The following is a 23,701-nucleotide window of genomic DNA, read 5'->3' on the forward strand; positions in this document are numbered from 1 at the left end:
CCCATTGTCTTACGTTGCGTCCCTTGAGCACCCATCCCCCTACTGTGGACTAGCCTGTGCTCCACAGACAGTATTGTTTATTTGCAAAAAGCATGCTTTTAACTTGTTTACTGCATGCAATTTACAATTTACATTAAGAACTGAAGACTGGTTCTTGTTTGAATTATTATCTGCTATATTCACATATCTCCAAAATAGTCCCTAACACAGCTGACTGTGTCACTAACTTCAGCCTTTTTGCTCTCATGATGGCTTTCTGTAGGCTGTAGCTTGACTTCTTGTAAAGCACTGGATTGCCATCCTTGAATGCCACAGATCTAGCCCTCAGCAGACTGCTAATCTCCTGTCTTCACTTACTTTCCATAAGGCCTCAATCAAGTACTGACTGCTTCATTATTCTTTTTGCACTTATTGATCTTTCCATATATCTGGCATATAGCTAATCTGCCACTTTATACAAATTCCTTTTGCATCTATTTTTTTAAAATCCGATTTCCTGTTTGGTGGCTTCTAGATTGACTTCTTACACAATTCCTCAGCTCAGCTAAACTGACTTTCTATAGTCCAGGATTCACCTAGTTAACCATCCTTGATGTCTGCTTTGTCTGTTAACTCTGCAGTGGGGGTAGGCTGCTGAATGAAAAACACACAAAGTACAGGAACTGCAGTCAGGCATGATGATTTATTATAAAGCCTCTACAAACAACACTGCAAACCACAGTGTGGTTAACAAATTGACACAATTATCTTTTATGATCAATACTACAGTGAGAGAATATAGGAGTGTTTAATGTGATTAGATGCAAAATACATTCGAACTTCAGGGAATTACCATAAAATGCAAAACTTATTGTTTCCCAGCAAGCTCTTGCCAAACTTTAAAACATTTGTAAATAAGTGGAAAAGATCAAGGCTTTATAATGCTTTGTTAGGTTTTAAATTCGTTTTCTGGCAATCATGTTAATAATAGCAATAGTCAACACCAGCACACCTGCAATTGCACCAACCAGGACTCCCAGGACTGTGCCATGAACCTGTGCTCTCTCACAGCGATCACCAAAGTGCTGGTGTATTTGAGTTGAGGCACACCTAAAAAGGAACAACATTACAGAGTATGACATAACCATATTGCACAAACGACAGCCTTTCTGTCCAACAGTTTAATACTGGTGGTTACAGTATGTTCCATACAGATCCCCCCATCTAACAGCATCCAAATTCACTAACACACCTATTCTACAATCTTCATGTACTTACCTAGGTTTCCCAACAGTTCTCTACTATACTAACAGTGCAAACTATGTAGAGCCGTAACAAGCAAGTCTGAGAATATGTCATCAGATAATGGCCAGGATAAGTTGTCAGGAGCAGTTCACCCAGTTGCTCTATAAGAGCAACTTCTGAAGTTACAATTAATTATTTTTGATCATACTCATTTTCATATTCTGCATCTTGTTTGAAGTTGAGGATGAAACTGGAAAGGAATATAGGGCAGCAGGGAGAATGGTTATTTGGGAAGGGGAGACTATGGAACCAAAATGGATCTTGTCCATATTCTATCAAACACAAATTATATGGAAAATTCTCGACTATCTATCCTTATGTTATTCACCAGTTTCCAAAGGGTGTAGGGTAATGGTGGGGCAGGAAAAAGACATGTTTGAATGTTTTGATATTGCCAATAAAACTGTGAGCTTTCAGCAACCAAATGTGGTATTTATTTATGGCTGTGAGTAATACTTCTCCCTAAAGATGATACTGTGTTGGAAATGGTTGCAATGGACTAATGAATCAGAGAGCCAATATCTATCAATGAAGTTAAACTAACACTACCATGATGAATGTAAGGCAGGTGTGATAACTATCTGTATTCATTCTTCAACAGTTTCATGCATTTGTATGTTTTTATATAGATTACAACATTTATGATAAACCTGGCATCATTACAATCCTAAAATCATGTTAATAATGTCAATAATTAAGTTTAGCACATTTATGACTCCTACGAGAGTATCATGAATTTCCTTCCTCCAGCTACCTCTACTCACCCATCAATCTTCCCATCTTAAACGCACACATAAGAATTTTCTTCCTGAATGCATTTCCGGTCTGATTGGCTAAGGAATGTGAGTAATGCTATATTGGTTTTTTCTCTCTCAAGATATCCAAGCAGTAAAGGAGCAATATACCAATTCCTATGAAGCAAGTTAAAGGCCTCCTTTTGGAACAGTTGGATCACTGACTCCATTAAATGTGTATTTTATTTTTCTCCAACTGTCCCATAAAAATATGCCTGGACTCCATTCAATATCCATGCATAATCATAACTAGGAAAATCATCAGTTTTCATTGCCACGCTGTAGGGAGTATGCAACTAAGTTAGAAAGAGTGCCGAAAAGATTCAGAGGAATGTTGTCTGTACTGGAGGGCTTGAGTTATAAGGAAAGATTAAGTCGGCCAGGACTACTTTTCCTGGAGACAGGATGGTTGGGGGAGGAGGCATCATTACAGTGTTCAAACGGACATTTGGATGACGGAATTGATGGTGCTCTGGCTAAATTTCTGAATGATACAAAGATTGGTGGAGGGGGAGGAAATGCTGAGGAAGCAGGGAATCTGCAGATGAACTTGGGCAGATTAGATGAGTGGGCAAAGAAGTGGCAGATGGAATACTGTGTAGGGAACTGTGTAAGGTCATCAGAGGAGAATGAAATTGAGAGGGATAATAATCAGCCATGGTCAAATGGTGCAGCAGAAATGATGGACTGAACGGCCTAATTCTGCTCCTATGTGTTTTGGTCTTATTATCTTATAGCTGTCTTTTTCCCATTATTCATGCCAGAGTCCCATAAATTCAAACCCACTTCTCCCACACCGATCTTTGAGCCTGGCTTTTAACTCTGTGCCAGTTTGCATGTGGCTCAGTAACAATCCAGAGATTATTACCTTTTTGGATCTGTGTTTTAATTTAGTTCCTAGCTGCTCAAATTTCCTCAGCAGAACCTCTTTCCTTGTTTTTCCTAAGTCATTGGTACCCACATGGATCACGACATCTAGATCTTCCTCCCCCCATCCACCCCACCCAACTCCAAATTTCTCTGCTGAGTTGTTCCAAACCCAGACACCAGGCAGACAGCACAGCTCTCAGTTCTCTCGATCCTTCTGACAGAGAATTGTGTCTATTCCCCTAACTACACTACCTCCAATTACAACTACATTTCTCTTGTTTCCCTCCACCCAGTTGAATGGATCTCTAAACCACGGTGCTATGGTTTTCTTGCTCGTCCTTCCTACAGCCCCCACTCTCATCCTCACTGGGAGTAACAATCTCAGAACTGCTGGGCAAGCTCAAAGGCTGAAAATCCTCTGACACTACCTCCTAGATCCCCCTACCTGCCTCACTCACAGTCATACCCTCTTGTCGCTGTCCACAGACAGAATTTGGTCCCCATATTCCCAACTCTAAACGGGTGTACTATTCCTGAAGCACAGTGTCCAGGAAACTCTCACCGTTTGGTGCAGCGCAGTGTTTGAAGCGCAGATTCCAGGTCGTCAGCTTTGAGCCTGACTTCCTCAAGCAGCCAACACTTGCTGCTACTATGGTCACTAGGAACCGCAATGGGGTCTGCCAGCTCCCACATCATGCAGGCACAACGTATCACCTGATCCTGCATGGCTATTTTATTTAATTAATTTGGCATCAGGTGCAGTATATTCAACAAGAAATAGTTTGTCATTCAGTAAACAGCAGATCAGATCTAAGCAATAATTGTATCCTCAATGGCTCTGTATACCATGTCAGAGTGCCAAATACTAAACCGCATACTGAGACAAAAGTAGTAACTGAGTTGCTTCAATAAACACTGTAAATTAACCAATGCACTACACTCCAGTGAGATGGTAAGTACCCACACATGAGTTGCAGAAGCTTCACCTACCTGCAACTTGCTTTCCCATTCACAATAACACACATTCCACCATTCAGACAATAGCCAGGACTGCACTCCTCTCTGAGGAGATCTTGTGGCTGACGTTCTGCTGAGATTCCAGACTCTTCCACTGCTCGCCGATGCCTTAAGAGAGAGCTTGTAGGATGAATCGGCACTTCTGTATAAATCAGTGGAGTCAGATCTTTCAAAAAACAAGATTAGTTAAGTTCAATGGTTGATTTATGCATTTTGATAATTGTTCCCCTTTCCTGTTTCCTTCACTGCTCTCTGAGTTCATCTCTTTGGCTTTCTCTCAATCATTCATAGCCTCTCTCCAGTGTCTTCTTCAAGCATCAAATTAGGGTATGGAAAGCAATTGCACATGCAAGTATGGCATGCATCACATCCAAGCATTACTCTGCCATTAAACAATATGCAAATCCATCAGGAGAGTGAGAATTATCAACAGTGCCTAATCCATCCCTCTCCATCCTAGGACAAGTTCAGCAAACACACAGAGGTGCACATGTCCTCTGTTCCATGGTTTGCAAGGCTACATCACATATGGCAATTTTTGCTGCCAATGCCTCTGATGCAAAAACCATATGGTTGCAAGTTTGGCAAACAACATTAGCTCTCAGTCAAACTCTCAATGCTGTACAAAGCCCTGGAAATGGTTGTTAGTGTTTCATTTTGGGAAAAAAAATTACTTTATTTTATGCTGAAAATAGCAGTATTATGCAATTGAATTTCCAGACATGAGAGTCAACAATCAAGACTGCATGATGAAAATTTCATAGGATTACATTTTTAACTATAACTAATTTCTGTGTCAGGATTTACAGGATCCTATTTTCCTTTATTTTACTGGCTATGACATTGCTTGCCAATAGCAACAATCCAGAACAAACAAGTTTGTGTATTGTGCCATTACAATCTCAAGTCAAGTCAAGTGAAGTCAAGTCACTTTTTATTGTCATTTCGACCATAACTGCTGGTACAGTATACAGTAAAAATGAGACAATGTTTTTCAGGACCATGGTGCTACAGGAACAATACAGAAACTACACTGAATTACGTAAAACAACACAAAACTACACTAGACTACAGACCTACCCAGGACTGCATAAAGTGCACAAAACAGTGCAGGCATTACAATAAATAATAAACAAGACAATATGCACAGTAGAGGGCAGTAGGTTGGTGTCAGTCCAGGCTCTCGGTATTGAGGAGTCTGATGGCTTGGGGGAAGAATCTGTTACATAGTCTGGTCGTGACAGCCCGAATACTTTGGTGCCTTTTGCCAGATGGCAGGAGGGAGAAGAGTTTGTATGAGGGGTGTGTGGGGTCCTTCATAATGCTGTTTGCTTTACGGATGCAGCTTGTGGTGGGGACAACATTCACGAATTCCCTTCTGAGTGTTGCAGCTTTATCATTATTTGCTTATACTGGTCTCTTCAAAAGACTTTATTCATTAGCTTATGCCTGTATGCCTCTGTTTTGGTGTTGCTTTTCATGCAACAATTTGGTAATTGTGTTGAACTACGGTCTTTAGATGCAATAAACTGCTCTTTTGGAGACACTCAGCAGATGGAGCAGCTCCTGTGGGAGGAAAGGAATTGTTAAGGTTTTTGGGTCGAAATCCTGCATCGGGATATGTCCATTTAATGTTATTAATTAGTACAGAATTAGAACCTTTTACAGAATATGCTTCTCATAGGTGATAATGTTCACATATTACAAACAATGGTCTACACATTTATCAATGCTAGTTTTAGAGCATTTATATGTTGACTCCCTGATACTGTCTCAAAAAGCTCCTAAAAATTGTGAAATTCATTAGGAATTGAAAAATAACGTTGTTGAGCTGCTGTACGCAATGCAACACTGCCCAGGAACAGTACACATCACTGGTCAAACTTCTCACTCCTGCCAGCAGTTAGATTTGCAGTAAGAACTCATCAGTTAGACGTTACTGGCAGACTTAGTCTGTCAGGTAATTACTCTTCCAGATTAGAAGACCATTGCTCACCTCACCATGACTGCACCATTGACTCCTGAGGGTGGGAAACCTGCTCTCGAATTACTGACAGAGATCTTTAGGGGATCCTGGATCCCATTGCCTGCAGCTAGAATGACCTCCCTTCGGGGAGGTCTCACAGCCCTGAGCAGCCAATACCGCATTCTGACAAATGGTTTTTGATCTACAATGTTAATCCTGCTTGTCTCTCCACTGACATGATGAGTGTTTCAATCATGTTCTGTTCCACTTATAGATTTTCAGTAAGAGCTGTTTTTTAATTATGTATTATAACATCAAAATTTCTTTGAAGAAGTACAACATTCCTGTTGACTCCTGAGCCATGACAAAGAGGAGAGGGTGCATTGAGGATTGTAAACAGAGCTTTAAAGTCTTGTATGAGGAATACACAACAGTCCTGGTGTAAGAAGAGGAAGAACCAAATAATACTACTAACTGAACCACTCCCCATCAGCCACCTGCTGTCTCACATGTCTGTAGTTCCCTGTTATCTCATTAGCCACCTCAGAGGTAGTAGAAGACCTGAAAGGATTGAATATGAAGGAGCAAAGATTTCCCTATGGTCTGTTGAGACATCTCTTATCTTCATGTCATCAATGAAGAGGATTGGTGACACAAGAGAGACTGCATATTCTGGAAATTTGGAGCAACACACACAAAATGCTAGAGAAACCCAACAGGATAAGCAGCATCTATGCAGGGAAATAGAGCTGACATTTGCCATGCCCCAACACCCTTTTATTCTGGTGTCTACCCTCTTTCTTTTCGGTCCTGATGAAGAGTCTCAGCCTGAAATGTTGACTGATCATTTACCCTCTGTAGATGATGCCTGACGCACTGAATTCTTCGAATATTTTGTGTGTGTTGCTGCAAGAAGATTGTGAGTCAAGATAAAATGGGTGATCTTTGGTTGGCATAAAGTGTTTCAAAGCAGAGTCCAAGATCATTGTATGCAGCAAACTGATTATAATTACAATTTGGTTTGATTGAAACTATAAAGAATCTTCAGCTTCAGAAAAAGTTAGTTCTTCACTGAGTGAACAGCACTTTCCATTTCAAACACAGTGGGTGAAAATTTCTCTGAAATAATTTTGACAATTACTTTATTGTTGATATCACTTGTGCAAGTTTTGTGACTGAAAAAGAATGTAGCATAATAAAAAATATTGCACAAAACAGGCAAATGGTTTAACAACTAGTGTTAATGCATCTTAAAATGTGCTCAGTATCTTTCAAGGCTACATTAATGAAATTCGTAACTTTGAGGGATTGTTTCTTTAAGGAAACATGTTGCCAGTTTTCTAAGCTCTTGTTCCTATTTGACCCTGCTTTTCTCTTCAATATCTCTACTCCTCAGTCATAGTTGGGTTCACACCTCACACAGATTGTTGTTCTTCATTTTTAATTTTCATAGCTGAAGATTGTCTGAGACTTATGAGTCAATTTAGGTCAAAAGCTAACTAAAGGATTGGATTCTTAACACACTAACAATGTTAGTTAATTACAATGTTAGTAATAACTTAGTAAAATATCTACCTACTAATATTTATTAGGCAACATCTTTGAATAAATTACTTCACAAAGAATTTAGGCAGGCTCCACGACCAAATCACAGAGAGCTGTCCGCCATTTGCTTCTCTGGAACGCTCTGCATTTCTTCATCATTAGATCTAATGAAAGTGGCTGGATTTCAAAACTACTTAATTGGCTGTAAATCATTTAGAAACTTTCTAATGTAGTGAAAGTGACAACACATACAGGTGCTTGGATTCTTGGCAATGCAAGTTCTTTTGCTCATTGACTATTTTCATCTGATGAAAAAATAATAATTACATATCCTTGCTCATTTAGGGGTATCAGAATTTACCATAATGTCATTGGTGGCAATTAGAAAACTGGTCATTTTATTGGCATCCTACATTACTGTCATTTATCTAGGAAACCTTGAAAACAATTCTCCAATCTGCAAATTCTATCTCCAGGAAGGACAAGAGCACCAGTTGCATGGGAACATCACTAACTACTCATTTCTAGATAAGATACATGCCATCCTGATTCAGAAGTATGTTCATACTCTTTCCTAGTCATTCAGTCTAAATCCAGAAACTTCCTATGAACAGTACGGTGGGAGTACCTTCACCAAAAATACTACAGTGGTTCATGAAGATGGATCATCATCACTTCCTCAGGAGCAATGAAGAATGGCAATAAATAATGGCCCTGCAATTGATGCCCAGAAACAAAAATTGAAATAAAAACAAGGAGATAAACAACTGAGTTGCCATGGGATCCTGATTTGTGAAAGGCAAGAATGGAGGAATTGCAAATAATTAGAAAGATTGGCAGAATGTCATCATTTATTGGTAGGGAAACTGAATACAGATGTTGAGAGCTTATCGTCAGCTATATAATAATTGGTGAAATGACACCTGGAACACTATGTACAGTATTAGTGTCTGTTTTCAAAGAAGGATATTAATGTGTTGGAAGCAGTTCAAAGAAGGTTTCCTAGACAAATGGACAATGATAGGACAAGTGGCTCGGTATCCTTAGGAATTTAGAAGAGTGAGAGAAGATGTGATTGAAACATAACAATCAAGTATGTAACAAATCAGGAGGACACACAGAGGTGTCTCTCTTCCAGCATTGGAGAATCATGAACTAGAGGACATAGGTTTAAAGTGAGAGGGAAAAAGGTTTCATAGGAACCTATAAAACCTTCTTTTACACAGAGAGTCATATGTATATGGAAGGAGCTGCCAGAGGAAGTGGTTGAGGTAGGTACAACAATATTTAAGAGGCATTTCAATACATACGTGGATAGGGCCAAATGTGGTCAAATAAGACTTAGTTAGATGTGTATCTTAGTTGGCATTGATGAGTTCAGGTGAAGGGCTGTTCTGTGCTGTATGACACTCTGAGTAATCTTGATAAGTTGGAGGATGAGAGGGTGTTTCTCCTTGCGGAGAACTACAGAACTAGGAGTTGCTGTTTAAAAATGAAGGGTACAATTTAAGGCAGAGGTAAGGCAAATAGCTTTCTCTCAAATGATTATGTCTTTGGAATTCTCTTCCCGACAGGGTAGAAGTCAACACTTCTAATATTTTTTAAGGCACAAATAAATAGATTCTTGGAAAGCTCAAGAATGAAAGATTTTTGTGAGTACATAGGAGTGCGAATTTGAAGTTAATTACCCCACCTGGGGAAACCAATGACTTAATCCCAGTCCAGATTCATAATTGAACTTGTTAAATAGGTCAGCTGCTTTTAAACTAAAAATATATAAAGCATATTCATTAGAAGTAGACATTCACACATTTCCCTCTCTAGGTTATGAGAGAATAATGATAGCATGGAATATTAAATTATTTGCCATTTTAATAAGAAGCTAAATTTTCAGGGCTTCCCATTGTCACTGAATCCTGATGGCCAAGGCAATAGATGGGAGGATTGAAGGTCAATGTCAGTGCTTGTAATTTTGCACTCATTTATTTTAATAAAGCAGTTCTTCAATCCATACTTCCATCTGACAATACCATTTGCTTTACAAAATTTACCCAAGTTTCTCATTCATGTGTTCCTGGCAAGAGATTCCTTTATCAGTCTGACTGCATCACCTTATTGACCAATAACATTTATTAGTTTCATATGCACCAAATTTCTCTGCAAGAATCTCTAAACAACTTTAGATCAAATGAGTGATTTCCCACTGTTAACAATGAAGCACAGACCTGAGCTTTGACATCGGGAAGGAAATTTAACAGCCAAACTAAGAGAAAATAAGTGAAGAAACTTTACCATTGAACTCAATAAAAATAATGAGGTCATCATTTTTTAAGAAACTTCTGCGGTGGAGCTGTGTGTGTGATATGAATCCTGCCCATCCCCAGGAGGGACTCCGGTAACAGTCGCACGCACCATCGTAGTATCCAGTTAATGTAGGCTTGTCCCAAAAGAATGTATCATTTCTGTCTGTAATTAAATTCACACAACATTATACATTGTAAATCAGTTTCATGCTACCTTAAGCATTATAGCAAAATGGAGAATCTTATTTGCATGAAATTAGAAGCAAATGTAGCAACTGGCTGCATCACTGTCTGCTATGTGGGGGAGGTGGGGCACTGCACAGGATCAAAGCAACACACACAACACGCTGGAGGAACTCAGCAGGTCGGGCAGCATCCGTGGAAAAGATTGGTCAACGTTTCGGGCCGGAACCTTTCGTCTGGCCCAAAACGTCGAGCGATCTTTTCCAAGGATGCTGCCCGACCTGCTGAGTTCCTCCAGCGTGTTGTGTGTGTTGCCTTGACCCCAGCATCTGCAGAGTATTTTGTGTGCACAGGATCAAAGTAAGCTGCAGAAAGTTGTAAAGTCAGTCAGTGCCATCAAGGGCACTAGCCTCCCCAGCATCCAGGGCACCTTCAAGGAGTGATTTTTGGCTATCTGGGATCCATTTCTTGCCTAGCTAGACGAGGCCGGGGGCAGATGAACAATTTTCCCCCAGCTAATCTCTCATGGCTTTCATTCGAGACAATGTTTAGCATTTTTGAGCACTCTGTACAACAGGCATCCCTCTAATGTTATGTCCCTTTTTTTCTTTTTTTTTTTTTGCTTATTTTATTTTTATACATGTCTGAGCTTATATGTTCTTGTTGATTTTATTGTTTTTTGAAAATTTTGAAAATAAAGTATTTTTAAAAAAGGAGTGATGCCTCAAAAAGGCGGCATCCATCATTAAGGACCCTCATGACTCGGAATATGCCCTCTTCTCTTTGCTACCATCAGGGAAGAGGTACAGGAGCCTGCAGATATACACTGAACGATTCACCCCTCTTCCCATCTGCCATCAGATTTCTGAATGGACATTGAACCCATGAACACTACCTCATTAATTTTCTGTACTACTTATTTAACTATATACATATTTACTGTAATTCACAGTTTTTATTATTATGTACTACAATGTACTACTGTCGCGTTACAACAAATTTCATGACATATGACAGGGCAATTAAACCTGATTCTGATTCAATGCCATAGCAGTGTTTGATTCAGTGTGTATGTACAGATGGGCAATAGATGGCGCCCTCCCGGAGTTTGTTAACAAATAAATAACAAGAAGAGAATAAATAAATAAATAAATAAATAAAGAGACTGAATAAATAACAAGAATAGTTTGGGAAATACGTTAAGGAAGATGGAGATAAGACCCATAGAAACTATGAACATGGTGTGTGTATGGCGCCGAGGTTTAAAACTGGAGAACAGGGGAAAATTCAGATTCTTTGTGAAACAAGCACAGAAGTTATTTTGTTTCATATTTCCTGGTGTTGTCTGATTATTTTCACTCAGGAAGCACCAAATTCATCTTTTGTTTATTCACCGAGTGTCCATTATGCATACATTTTATACTAACTGAAATCAAGGAGAAACAGTTTGACCAAAGTTCAAGCTCTTTCTTTTTGAATCCATTTCAAACAGATGCTTAAGTTGTAACAGAGAATGTGCATTTATTTATTCACCTGATATAACAAAACTTCCATTTGTAGTGAAGCTTCGAGTAGACGACATTCTGAGTTTCACATCAGGATGCTGGTCCATTACTGAAATGGTAACTTGTCTGTTCCCAGCAGGCCATTCAAGCATATCATCATTTTCACCACTGCACAGGTGGAAAAAGATCCCTGTATAATTTTCATAACGAGAATGAGGTCTTAATTTTAAACCGTATCGATATCCTTCCGGGCTATAGAAACATGGACTAAGTATGTCCTTGCTATAATTGTTTTGAAGCATTTCGGTGAAGTTCCTCAGGTGCCAGACACCATAAGGACACTTCGTCTCAGTAAGTGTGACATCATCCAGGAAAATACCACCTGAAGAATCACTGGAGTTACCAATTATTCCTTGGAAAACATAACGAAACTTGGCTGTCGCAGGGATGGTCACATGGGCAATATTCCATAAATGGCTGCCATCCGCTGTAGAGAAAGAAATAAATGATAAAAACATGAAATATTTGTCAAAGTTTTAACAATCAGTATTATTTATCATATGGAATTTAATGTTGTTGAAAATTCGAAGGAGTAAAACATGCTCAGATGATATGAAGTGAAAGTTAATGTACCACTCTGAAAATAAATAGCTTCATGACTCCTAAACAACAAAACTTAAAAATATTATTTCCAACCAGCTCTTAAGCATATGCTCAGAGTATTATTTTAATTGGGATTATTTATTGAGTAAGAAACTTAATGTCTACTCTACTTGGATGGCTTCTGTTATTACATTGTAAAATTTCCCTCGCCCTCCAGATCAAAGGAGCCTTGGAAACTCATATGAATTCTATTTTTGCAGAAAATTCTCTTATCCAGTGGTATTAAGTTCCTCCCTAATCTCCCTCCCAACACATTGATCAATATTGCTGCCATTTTCTGATCAGATTCCAAAATGAAAAACTACATCAGGTTAGCCAGCAATTTCCACTCTGCCCTCATTTTTACAGAGCACACATCAGGTTCTTCCTTTCCCTTCTTCAATTTCCCCTTCTCCACTTTAGAGATAGACTTGTATTCAACATTCAGGAAAAGCCAACAATCCCATAGTTGCCTTGACTACACTTTCTTTCACCCCAGTTTACTTAATGGACAATATTCATTTTCCATTCTCTCCATCTTTGTCCTATCAGCTCCAATTCTGCTACTTTCCACATCTGTGCTTCTGATTTGGCTTCACCTTTCCTTCATCAATGATTATTCTTAATGAACAGATCTTTAGCTGCATCCAATATATTCACTGCACCTCTGCATTTGATACATTCTCCTAGTTCTGCGAGAGTTTTCTCTTTGTCCGCACTTTACATGCAACCAGCTTCCATGTCAACCTTGCCCCTGCTACCTATAGTACGGTACCACTTCCAAACTTATCAATGTTGCCCTATAATAAAGTTGCTTATTTTTAAAGTTGCTTTAATTGAATTTAATTTTTCCTGAGTTTTCCTGAATTCAAGTGATTATCTTTTCATAATTTCCTACAGTCTCCTTACTTTTCCCATTTTTTTCCAGTTTACCTCCTTTAGTTACCCCATCAATTCCTTAGATTTCCTGTCTTAATAACATCCCATAGTCATGTACGTAGTCAGACAGCTTACCTGCCAAGTGACAGAAACAAATTTTGGATCCACTGTAAAATTATATGTCCTTTTTTCCCTTTCTGTATTTAGCTGTTTATTGTAATTTACATTAGTTTTATAACTCAGTATAAGTGATATCATCAAGGAAATTAGCGCATGAAAAATCAATGGAGTTTCCAGTTACATAATTGAATTTGACTGTGATATGAAAATTATTTTCTGGAGGCTACAAAGGACACTATATTTCCATTCCCTTTCTTCCCTTTTCTCCTCTTCCTAAATACATTCGACTGAATCTTGCCAGCTGATACCTGCAGTCCAAGTTAGAACCACTGGCATTCAGCCTTGTTACCATTAAATCCAAGATTTAAGTGGATATGCTGGGAGTCTGGGGCTTTCTCAGCGGTATAAGGGGCTGAATCTATCAACAAACTCTGGGATTCTCCAGTGTTACACTAGGTTTCAAAGGCTACCCAGTTAGTGAACGGCATACGTACGCTGTACGTGGACATGATAAATATGTCCTATATATGTGAAAAGCTTAGTTTGTGGTGTATAACTCTTCAAATCTAAGACTCCACGACTAGGAATCATTGCTCCAGTCCATTGAGAGGTCAGATTTAGCACAGGAAGTTAAATTTCTTTTGTTTCAATTACGGATTCTAGTCTTGGGTTTAATGTTTAGTTTTCTTTTAGCTATGCATTGCCTTAAAGTTTTAATTATTTCTAAATGTTTTCAAGAACTTCAATGTATTTTTCAATTTTAGTAGTTGTTAAAGGACTCTAGATGTCATGTAAAAGCTGTTAAGTTCAATAATGCTTTTCACAAAAGCTTAACTCTTTTAGTAATTATAATACCTTTAATGTCTGTAACTTTTGGTTTTCTAACTTGTTCTTATTTATTCCTTTAATTTGTGCTTTGGACTCCTATCCAGAGAATTTGTCAGGCTAATAGTTTCTTGTAGTTCCATTTCAAGCTGTTATCAGTGTAACACATGATTTACAGACCTAGTCATCCTTTTCACCCTCTCCCAGGGGTTTGCCTGGTCCTGTTGCAATCCAGTTTAGCTTCTTCCAGTCCCTGGCCGGATGCAAATATCCTATGAAATTGTTGTTTCTATACCACTTCTTTACTCACATACTGCCTTTCATGATCTTTTCTTTCCAATGCCAACTCCCACAGATTTGTGTAATAACCTCAAGACTGTACAACCAAAATAAATCCATTTCTTCAATTTAATATGAAGCCCTTGATTCCTTTGACTTGAACCTCTTCCCCCAATTCTCCTTTCCTATTATTATGTGGTTCCCCACTACGTCAGAGAGACGTGAAGGGAAATCGTCCGCTAACCGGAGAATCTCCGGATGCGATGTACCTTTCCTTTCCTATTATTACCAAAATTTAGAACAACAATTGAATGCCTCTTTCCAATTCCAGATTCTTTTTCTCTAATTTCTGGATGCCCCTCCCCAAATCTGAATGGACATTCAGGCCAACCTTCCTCACAATCCTTTCCCTTTCAGGGCTTTCAATTCTGACAACTGATAATTGCATCTAAACATATAATAAAGAAATATCCAATAAACAGTAACGTTGCTTGGCACTTCCTTCCCATTGGACGGTTTCATCCACAACAATACCGTGGTTGGTATTCTGCCTTTTATTGATAGTCTTTTTCCTTATTCTCAAATATATTGTATCCATTGGACAAAAAAAACATTGTCTACTTATTCATTTCACAATCTGTCTTATTTTCCATTTAGCCAACTGAGCTATAACTAAGCTATGGAAATAAATAATAAGATCAATCAAAATTAATGTAAAGTCCTCACTGACTGAGACAGGAATAAGGGAATTAAAGAGAAATTAGATAAATACTTCACAGCTATCTTAACAGAAGAAGAGGAAATTTCTCTGAAATTTGTAGAACTGCTGATCCAGATTAAATGAGAAACTCAGGGACATTATTAGCAAGTTAATCATCAGTAAAAATTATTATTGTTGATTTTCTGGGGGCTGAATGGCTATAGGCTCCCAAGGCATAAAGATCTGCAACTTTGGGTTTAGAAACTTGTGGCTATGGAAAATTCTGTAAACTTGGGAATGGTTTCCACAGATAAGAAGATAGCAAATGTAAATTGCTTCCTAGTAGCTACAAAGTGAAAGAGAAGACAAGGAACAATATGTCAATTAATCTAATATCAGAAAGTAGAAAAAATGCTGGAAATGCTGGACGAGATGAGGGATAAAATAAATTTAATCCAAGGTAATGGTCTGTTAAAGAACCTAATGGCAGCGGGGAAGAAACCTGCTTAGTGTTCACAAGGTACTTAGAAAATAGATGTGGCTGGAATCAAGATAAACTTATGACAGATAAAAAACGTTTGATTAATCTGTTAGAGCTATTTGAGATGGGAGTTTCCAAAATAAGTAAGAACAAGCTAGCTAATGCAATGCATTTGGCTTTCTAAATAGGCTGCCACATTAGGAGATAATTAAACAAAATGAAAGCGAATGCATGTGGGAATAATAGCTTGCATGGGTTGAGGATTACTTCATCAACAGTGAACAGATTACTTTCTAGCTTAAAATGCTGTGGGGAGTGGGTTACCACAGGGAATGCTGCTGTGCCTCCAGATGTTCACAATGTACTGTATACCAATGAAACAGATGAAGGCTATAAGTGTAATATAACCAGTTTGGTGATGATACAAAGCAAGGTGGCAGTGTGGGCTGTCAGGTGGATGCAATGAAAATGTAGAGGGATATAGAAAAGGTGACAGATTGAATTAGACATGTCAGGTGGAAAATATTATGGAAATGTATGAGATCAATTAGTTTGGTAGGGAAAACAGAAAGCTAGAGTGTCTTTTTTTAAGTGGTGAGAGATTGAAAATTGGTTGGTGTTAAGGGGGATCTGGGCATCCTTATCCTTAGACTGAAAATTAACATACAGGTACAACAAACAACTAGGAAGGTAGACAGTGCATTGCCTTTAATTGTAAGTGGAGTAGAGTACAAGAATGGAAGAGTTTTGCTCTGATTACATTGACCCTGGTGAGACTACATTTGAAATATTATGTACAGATCTGTGACAAAGCAAGAGGAATAAAAGTTCACCAGATTTGGCATTTAATGAGAGATTAAGAAGACTAGACCAATAATTGAGAGTGACGACATTAAGAAGCATAAAACTTGACTAGGTAGATGTTGGAAAGATATTTCCCCTGGCTGGGATATCTAGAACCAAAGGTAATAATTTTAAAATAACTATTTGGCCAGATGGGCCAGAAATGAGGAGAATTTTCTTTACCTGGGTGTAGTAAAATTCAGCTCAGTCCGTGAGTATATTCAAGTCAGAGATTAATAGACAGTTAGATAATAAACATTCAGACACTAAGGTAACTACATAGATGGGAGTATTTAGAGGGTTATGGGCCAAATGCAGGCAAATAGGACTAAATTGGAAAGCACCATGGGCAGCCTGTTTCCTTTTTGTATTTCTCTAAGTCTCTAACTGTGAGGTTGGTGTCGGGAAATAGTGATGAAGTAAAAGATTGCATTCTTATTAACCTCAAAAGTTCATACCTTGTAATGTATGAATTTTAACTAGTTTTCGAATATTTCCAGTTCCGTCATCCATTTTCATCCATATAACGAGCTTATCCATTGGACTGCCTGTCATTTTGTAGAAAAACTGAAGACACTGCTCATTCCTTCTGGGGTACAGGATCCTGGACTCCAGAGCAGCACTTTGACCTGTCTTGCCATCCTTAGTATCAAGATACATGAAGTATCCAGCATCTAAATTGTGAATAATTTGTTAGAAACTGGAGAATGTGGAATTATTTTGAATGTAGTAAAAAAAAACTCAATTTGACGAATCTGCAGCAATTTGATGAATTAAGACGTACAAAGTGCAAATAACAGGAAAAGTGTAATTTTTAGTTTCACACATCTAAATCAAATCAAGTTTGAGGTTGAAACATGTTTCAAATTAAGCAATTAAATAAACAATTGAAGACTATACTGATTAGTTGTTTCTCACTGGATAGAACTGGATAAAACAGGAGCTCTGCTTAAGTTAATAATATTTATATAACTTTAAAAATGTGGCAAATGCCTATTAGCAATCGGTTGACCATTTAGGGACTGCCAATGTTAGATCAATACTGAAATAAGTGTTTGCATACCAGTTATATCTTAGTTCCACTCCTGTTTCGTCCATTGATATGCCACTGCAAGCAAGTCTGTCTTTCTTTCTTTCTTTCTTTCTCTTTCTTTCTCTTGCTTCCTCTTTCTCTCTCTCTCTCTTTTCTCTCTTTCCTTCTTTCTCTCTTTCTTTCTTTCTCCAGCAATGCAATCAATCCCCTTTAGAGCCACCCTGTTAATTCTTTACTTCTTTTTTTTCAAACCAGGCCAACAGGGATAGGTGACACTCTTCCTATATTTTATTCAGCCACTCAATAATCCAGAGGAGTTCTATGCTCAACTTCTCACTGCTACAGGCAGAAGTTCCCACTTGTTTCAAAAAGGCAACAATTATACCAGTGCCTAAGGAGAATAATGTAATTCATTAGGAGTTTGAAGAGATTTGGCATGTCAACAAATACACTCAAAATCTTCTATAGATGTACCGTGGAGAGCATTCTGACAGGCTGCATCACTGTCTGGCATGGGGGGGGTGGTGGCTACTGCACAGGACTGAAAGAAGCTGCAGAGGGTTGTAAATCTAGTCAGCTCCATCTTGGGCGCTAGCCTACAAAGTTCCCAGGACATCTGTAGGGAGCGGTGTCTCAGAAAGGCAGCGTCCATTATTAAGGACCTCGAGCACCCAGGGCATGCCCTTTTCTCACTGTTACCATCAGGTAGGAGGTACAGAAGCCTGAAGGCACACATTCAGTGATTCAGGAACAGCTTCTTCTTCTCTGCCATCCGATTCCTAAATGGACATTGAACCTTTGGACATTACCTCACTTTTTTTAATATACAGTATTTCTGTTTTTGCACATTTTTTAATCTATTCAATATACGTAATTGATTTACTTGTTTAGTTATTATTATTATTTTATTTGTCTTTTTTTTCTCTTCTATATTATGTATTGCATTGAACTGCTGCTGCTAAGTTAACAAATTTCACGACACATGCCGGTGATAATAAACCTGATTCTGATTCTGATTCTGCTGCAAAGGGGAAGTTCATTTCTTCGGCAGTTTGAACGGGGCACGACTGTGCAAGCGCGTGAAGGTCAGCCTGTGAGACAGCGGGAGACTTTAAAAAGCAAACAGATTAACAGAGCGGGCATCGTGGGAGTGGGCGACGGAGTAGTGGGAGACAGAGTAGGAAGGTTTTGGCTCAAGACGCTTCGGCGAGCAGAGGCTGAGGACGAGCTTGCTCCCAGTGAGGTAAGGCCAGGTAAGTTCCTTTAATTAATCTAATTAACTTAGAAGTAGGTAATGGAGGCAGCAGTTAGGGCAGTTGAGTGCTCCATATGCAGTATATGGGAAGTCAGGGCGAGCACAATTGTCCCTGATAACTACACCTGTTCATCCAGCTGCAGCTCCTGACAAACCGAGTTAGGGAACTGGAGCTGGAGCTGGATGAACTTCGGATCATTCGTGAGGCAGAGGCAGAAATTGAGAGGAGTTTCAGGGAGATAGTCACCCCTAAAAGTCAGGAGACAGGAAGCTGGTTGACTGTCAGGAGAGGGAAGGGGAATAGACAAAATGAGCAGAGCACCCCTGTGGCCATTCCCATCAATAATAAGTATACCATTTTGGATACTATTGGTGGGGACGACCTACCAGGGACAAGTTGTAGTGGTTGCGTCTCTGGCACCGAGACTGGACCCTCAGCTCAGAAGGGAAGGAGGGAAAAGAGGAGGGCAGTAGTGATAGGGGATTCAATAGTTAGGGGGACAGATAAGAGGTTCTGTGGAAGAAATCGGGAATCCTGGATGGTCTGTTGCCTCCCTGGTGCCAGGGTCCATAATGTCTCAGATCGAGTTCTCAGTATTCTCGAGAGAGGGTGAGCAGCCAGATGTCGCGGTCCATGTAGGGACCAGTGACATGGATAGGAAGAAGGAGGAGGTCCTGCAAAGAGAATTTAGGGAGTTCGGTGCAAAGTTGAAAGACAGGACCTACAGAGTTGCAATATCAGGATTGCTACCCATGCCACATGCTAGTGAGGCTAGAAATAGGAAGATAATGCAGTTAAATATGTGGCTAAGGAGTTGGTGCAGGAGGGAGGGGTTCATGTTTCTGGACAATTGGGCCTCGTTTTGGGGAAGATGGGACGGATTGCATCTGAACTGGTGGAGGACTAACATCCTTGTGGGAAGGTTTGCTAGTGCTGCTCTGGGGAGTTTAAACTAGATTTGCAGGGGGAGGGGAATCAGATAGTGAGGTGGAGGAGGATAAAGGTCATGTGAGAACTGCAAGTATAGTGCACAGAGTAAAGCTAGATCCAACAGATAAACAGGCTTTGAGGAAAGAGAAGCAGAATAAAGGGTGTAAAGGTAGTAAGGTAGAAGGGCTAAAGTGCGTGTACTTCAATGCAAGAAGCATCAGGAACAAAGGTGATGAACTGAGAGCTTGGATACATACATGGAATTATGATCTAGTGCCCATTACAGAGACTTGGCTGGCACCAGGGCAGGAATGGATTCTCAAAATTCATGGATTTCAGTGCTTCAAAAGGGATAGAGAAGGGGGGGGGAAGGGGAGGGGTGGCATTACCGGTCAGGGATACTATTGCAGTTACAGAAAGGGTGGGTAATGTAGCAGGATCCTCTTTTGAGTCAGTATGGGTAGAAGTCAGGAACAGGAAGGGAGCAGTTACTCTATTGGGAGAATTCTACAGGCCCCCTGGTAGCAGCAGAGATACTGAGGAGCAGATTGGGAGGCACATTTTGGAAAGGTGCAAAAATAACAGGGTTGTTATCATGGGTGACTTTAACTTCCCTAATACTGGAAGAGGAAGATAATATTGGTGAGGAAGATAAAGAATGGTAGGATGAAGGAACCATGGGTAACAAGTGAGGTGGAGAATCTAGTCAGGTGGAAGAAGGCAGCATACATGAGGTTTAGGAAGCAAGAATCAGATGGGTCTATTGAGGAATATAGAGAAGCAAGAAAGGAGCTTAAGAAGGGGCTGAGAAGAGCAACAAGGGGGCATGAGAAGGCCTTGGCGAGTAGGGTAAAGGAAAACCCCAAGGCATTCTTCAATTATGTGAAGAAAAAAAGGATGACAGGAGTGAAGATAGGACCAATTAGAAATAAAGGTGGGAAGGTGTGCCTGGAGGCTGTGGAAGTGAGCAAGGTCCTCAATGAATACTTCTCTTCGGTATTCACCAATGAGAGGGAACTTGATGACAGTGAGGGCAATATGAGTGAGGTTGACGTTCTGGAGCATGTTGATATTAAGGGAGAGGAGGTGTTGGAGTTGTTAAAATACATTAGGACGGGTAAGTCCCCAGGGCCTGATGGAATATTCCCCTGGCTGCTCCATGACGCGAGGGAAGAGATTGCTGAGCCTCTGGCTAGGATCTTGATGTCCTCGTTGTCCACGGGAATGGTACCGGAGGATTGGAGGGACACGAATGTTGTCCCCCTGTTCAAGAAAGGTAGTAGGGATAGTCCGGGTAATTATAGACCAGTGAGCCTTACATCTGTGGTGGGAAAGCTGTTGGAAAAGATTGTTAGAGATAGGATCTATGGGCATTTAGAGAATCATAGTCTGATCAGGGACAGTCAGCATGGCTTTTTGAAGGGCATATTGTGTTAAACAAGCCTGATAGAGTTCTTTGAGGAAGTGACCAGGTACGTAGATGAGGGTAGTGCCGTGGATGTGATCCACATTGATTTTAGTAAGGCATTTAACAAGGTTCCACACAGTAGTCTTATTCAGAAAGTCAGAAGGCATGGGAAATAGGGAAGTTTGGCCAGGTAGAGTCAGAATTGGCTTGCCTGCGGAAAGCAGAGGGCTGTGGTGGAGGGAGTACATTTGGATTGGAGGGTTGTGACTAGTGGTGTCCCACAAGAATCAGTTCTGGGACCTCTAGTTTTCATGATTTTTATTAACAACCTAGATGTGGGGGTAGGAGGGTGGGTTGGCAAGTTTGCAGACGACATAAAGGTTGGTGGTGTTGTGGATAGTGTAGAAGATTGTCAAAGATTGCAGAGAAACATTGATAGGATGCAGAAGTGGCAGATGGAGTTCAACCTGGAGAAGTGTGAGGTGGTACACTTTGGAGGACAAACTCCAAGGCAGAGTACAAAGTAAATGGCAGGATACTTGGTAGTGTGAAGGAGCAGAGGGATCTGGGGGTACATGTCCACAGATCCCTGAAAGTTGCCTCACAGGTAGATAGGGTAGTTAAGAAAGCTTATGGAGTGTTAGATTTCATAAGTCAAGGGATAGAGTTTAAGAGTCACAGGGTAATGATGCAGCTCTATAAAACTCTGGTTAGGCCACACTTGGAGAACTGTGTCCAGTTCTGATCGTCTCACTATAGGAAGGATGTGGAAGCATTGGAAAGCGTACAGAGGAGACTTACCAGAATGCTGCCTGGTTTAAAGAGTACTTTACTTTACTTTACTTTACTTTATTGTCGCCAAGCAATTGATACTAGAACGTAAAATCATCACAGCGATATTTGATTCTGTGCTTCCCGCTCCCTGGATTACAAATATTAAATATTAAAAATAGTAAAAATTAATAAGTATTAAAATTTAAATTATAAATCATAAATAGAAAATCAAAAAATGGGAAGTAAGGTAGTGCAAAAAAAACCGAGAGGCAGGTCCGGATATTTGGAGGGTATGGCCCAGATCCGGGTCAGAATCCGTTCAGCAGTCTCATCACAGTTGGAAAGAAGCTGTTCCAAAAACTGGCCGTACGAATCTTCAAGCTCCTGAGCCTTCTCCCGGAGGGAAGAGGGACGAAAAGTGTGTTGGCTGGGTGGGTCGTGTCCTTGATTATCCTGGCAGCACTGCTCCGACAGCATGCGGTGTAAAGTGAGTCCAAGGACGGAAGATTGGTTTGTGTGATGTGCTGCACCATGTTCACGATCTTCTGCAGCTTCTTTCGGTCTTGGACAGGACAACTTCCATACCAGATTGTGATGCACCCTAGAAGAATGCTTTCTACGGTGCATCTATAAAAATTAGTGAGGGTTTTAGGGGACGGACCAAATTTCTTCAGTTTTCTCAGGAAGTAAAGGCACTGGTGGACCTTCTTGGCAGTGGACTCTGCTTGGTTGGACCAAGTCAGGTCATTTGTGATATTGACCCCGAGGAACTTAAAGCTTTTGACCTGTTCCACTTGCGCACCACCGACGTAAATTGGGTTGTGCGGTCTGCTACTCCTTCTGAAGTCAACAACCAATTCCTTCGTCTTGCTGACGTTGAGGGATAGGTTATTGTCTTCGCACCATGCCACCAGGTTCTTAATTTCCTCTCGGTACTCAAACTCATCATTACCTGAGAACAATTGTTGTGTCATCAGCAAACTTATATATTGAATTTGATGGAAACTTGGCTACACAATGATGGGTGTACAGTGAGTAGAGCAGGGGGCTGAGTACACAGCCTTGTGGGGCACCGGTGCTCAGAGTGATCGTAGAGGAGAGCTTGTCCCCTATGTTTACAGCCTGAGTCCTGTCTGTGAGGAAGTTGAAGAATGCATCATGATCAGAGATTAAGGGAGCTAGGGCTAATAGATAGAGTAGGCAGCCAGTGCCTCTTCCCCAGGGCACCACTGCTCAGTACAAGAGGACATGGCTTTAAGGTAAGGGGTGGGAAGTTCAAGGGGGATATTAGAGGAAAGGTTTTCACTCAGAGAGTGGTTGGTGTGTGGAATGCACTGCCTGAGTCAGTGGTGGAGGCAGGTACATTAGTGAAATTTAAGAGACTACTAGACAGGTATATGGAGGAATTTAAGGTGGAGGGGTATATGAGAGGCAGGGTTTAAGGGTCGGCACAACAATGTGGGCCGAAGGGCCTATACTGTGCTGTACTATTCTATGTTCCATGTTCATTGTAGAGCTTTCCCTGGACCTCAACATTGCATTGCTCTTTCCAACCATTTGATCCGTGGATGGCCACTGCTGCTGGTAATCCAAACACGGATCGCTGAGAAAGACAAATAAAGCTACTTCAGCCACATCCTTGCAGAAAAATGTAGCAGTAGAAGAGCAACTCCTAGGAAACTCTGCTACAGTGGCTGATGGAATGAACTTGGTCCAAAGAGTGAAAGGTGATCAAGTTACTTTCAGAGATGTTGCCACAACAGTTCTGGATATGGCTCTGAGGGAAGCCAGTCAGAGTAGCAGAATAGATGTTGTGTTTGACACGTACAAGGAGAACTCTATCAATAATAGTGAACGATCTCTACGGGGTGAAGAGACTGGTCATGAGTTGCAAGCTATCACAGGCACACAGATGGTGAGGCAGTGGAGGAGCTTCTTGACCAAAGTCAGTAACAAAAATAGTCTCGTTAGCTTCATAGTCCATGAATGGAGGAAGGCAGAGTACAGAGCAAAGCTACTGGAGAAGATTTTGTATGCAACTGTGAATGACAAATGTTACAGAAT

The 23,701-nt window shown here is 40.2% G+C and overlaps 1 protein-coding gene across 1 annotated transcript in view; it reads right to left on the minus strand.

Moving 5' to 3' along the window:
• Positions 1-697: 697 nt before the first annotated feature.
• LOC140209993 (meprin A subunit alpha-like) overlaps positions 698-23,701 on the minus strand; it is a 57,247-nt gene continuing 34,243 nt past the window's right edge. The window contains exons 10-14 of the mRNA XM_072278712.1: positions 16,695-16,910; positions 11,496-11,954; positions 9,769-9,942; positions 3,939-4,131; positions 698-1,089 (exon numbers count right to left, since the gene is read on the minus strand). Coding sequence (XP_072134813.1) covers positions 936-1,089; positions 3,939-4,131; positions 9,769-9,942; positions 11,496-11,954; positions 16,695-16,910 — 1,196 coding nt within the window. The 3' untranslated portion in view covers positions 698-935. The remainder of the gene's footprint in view (positions 1,090-3,938; positions 4,132-9,768; positions 9,943-11,495; positions 11,955-16,694; positions 16,911-23,701) is intronic.

Source organism: Mobula birostris, chromosome 2 (assembly GCF_030028105.1).
Source record: "Mobula birostris isolate sMobBir1 chromosome 2, sMobBir1.hap1, whole genome shotgun sequence".
Lineage (NCBI taxonomy): Eukaryota > Metazoa > Chordata > Chondrichthyes > Myliobatiformes > Myliobatidae > Mobula > Mobula birostris.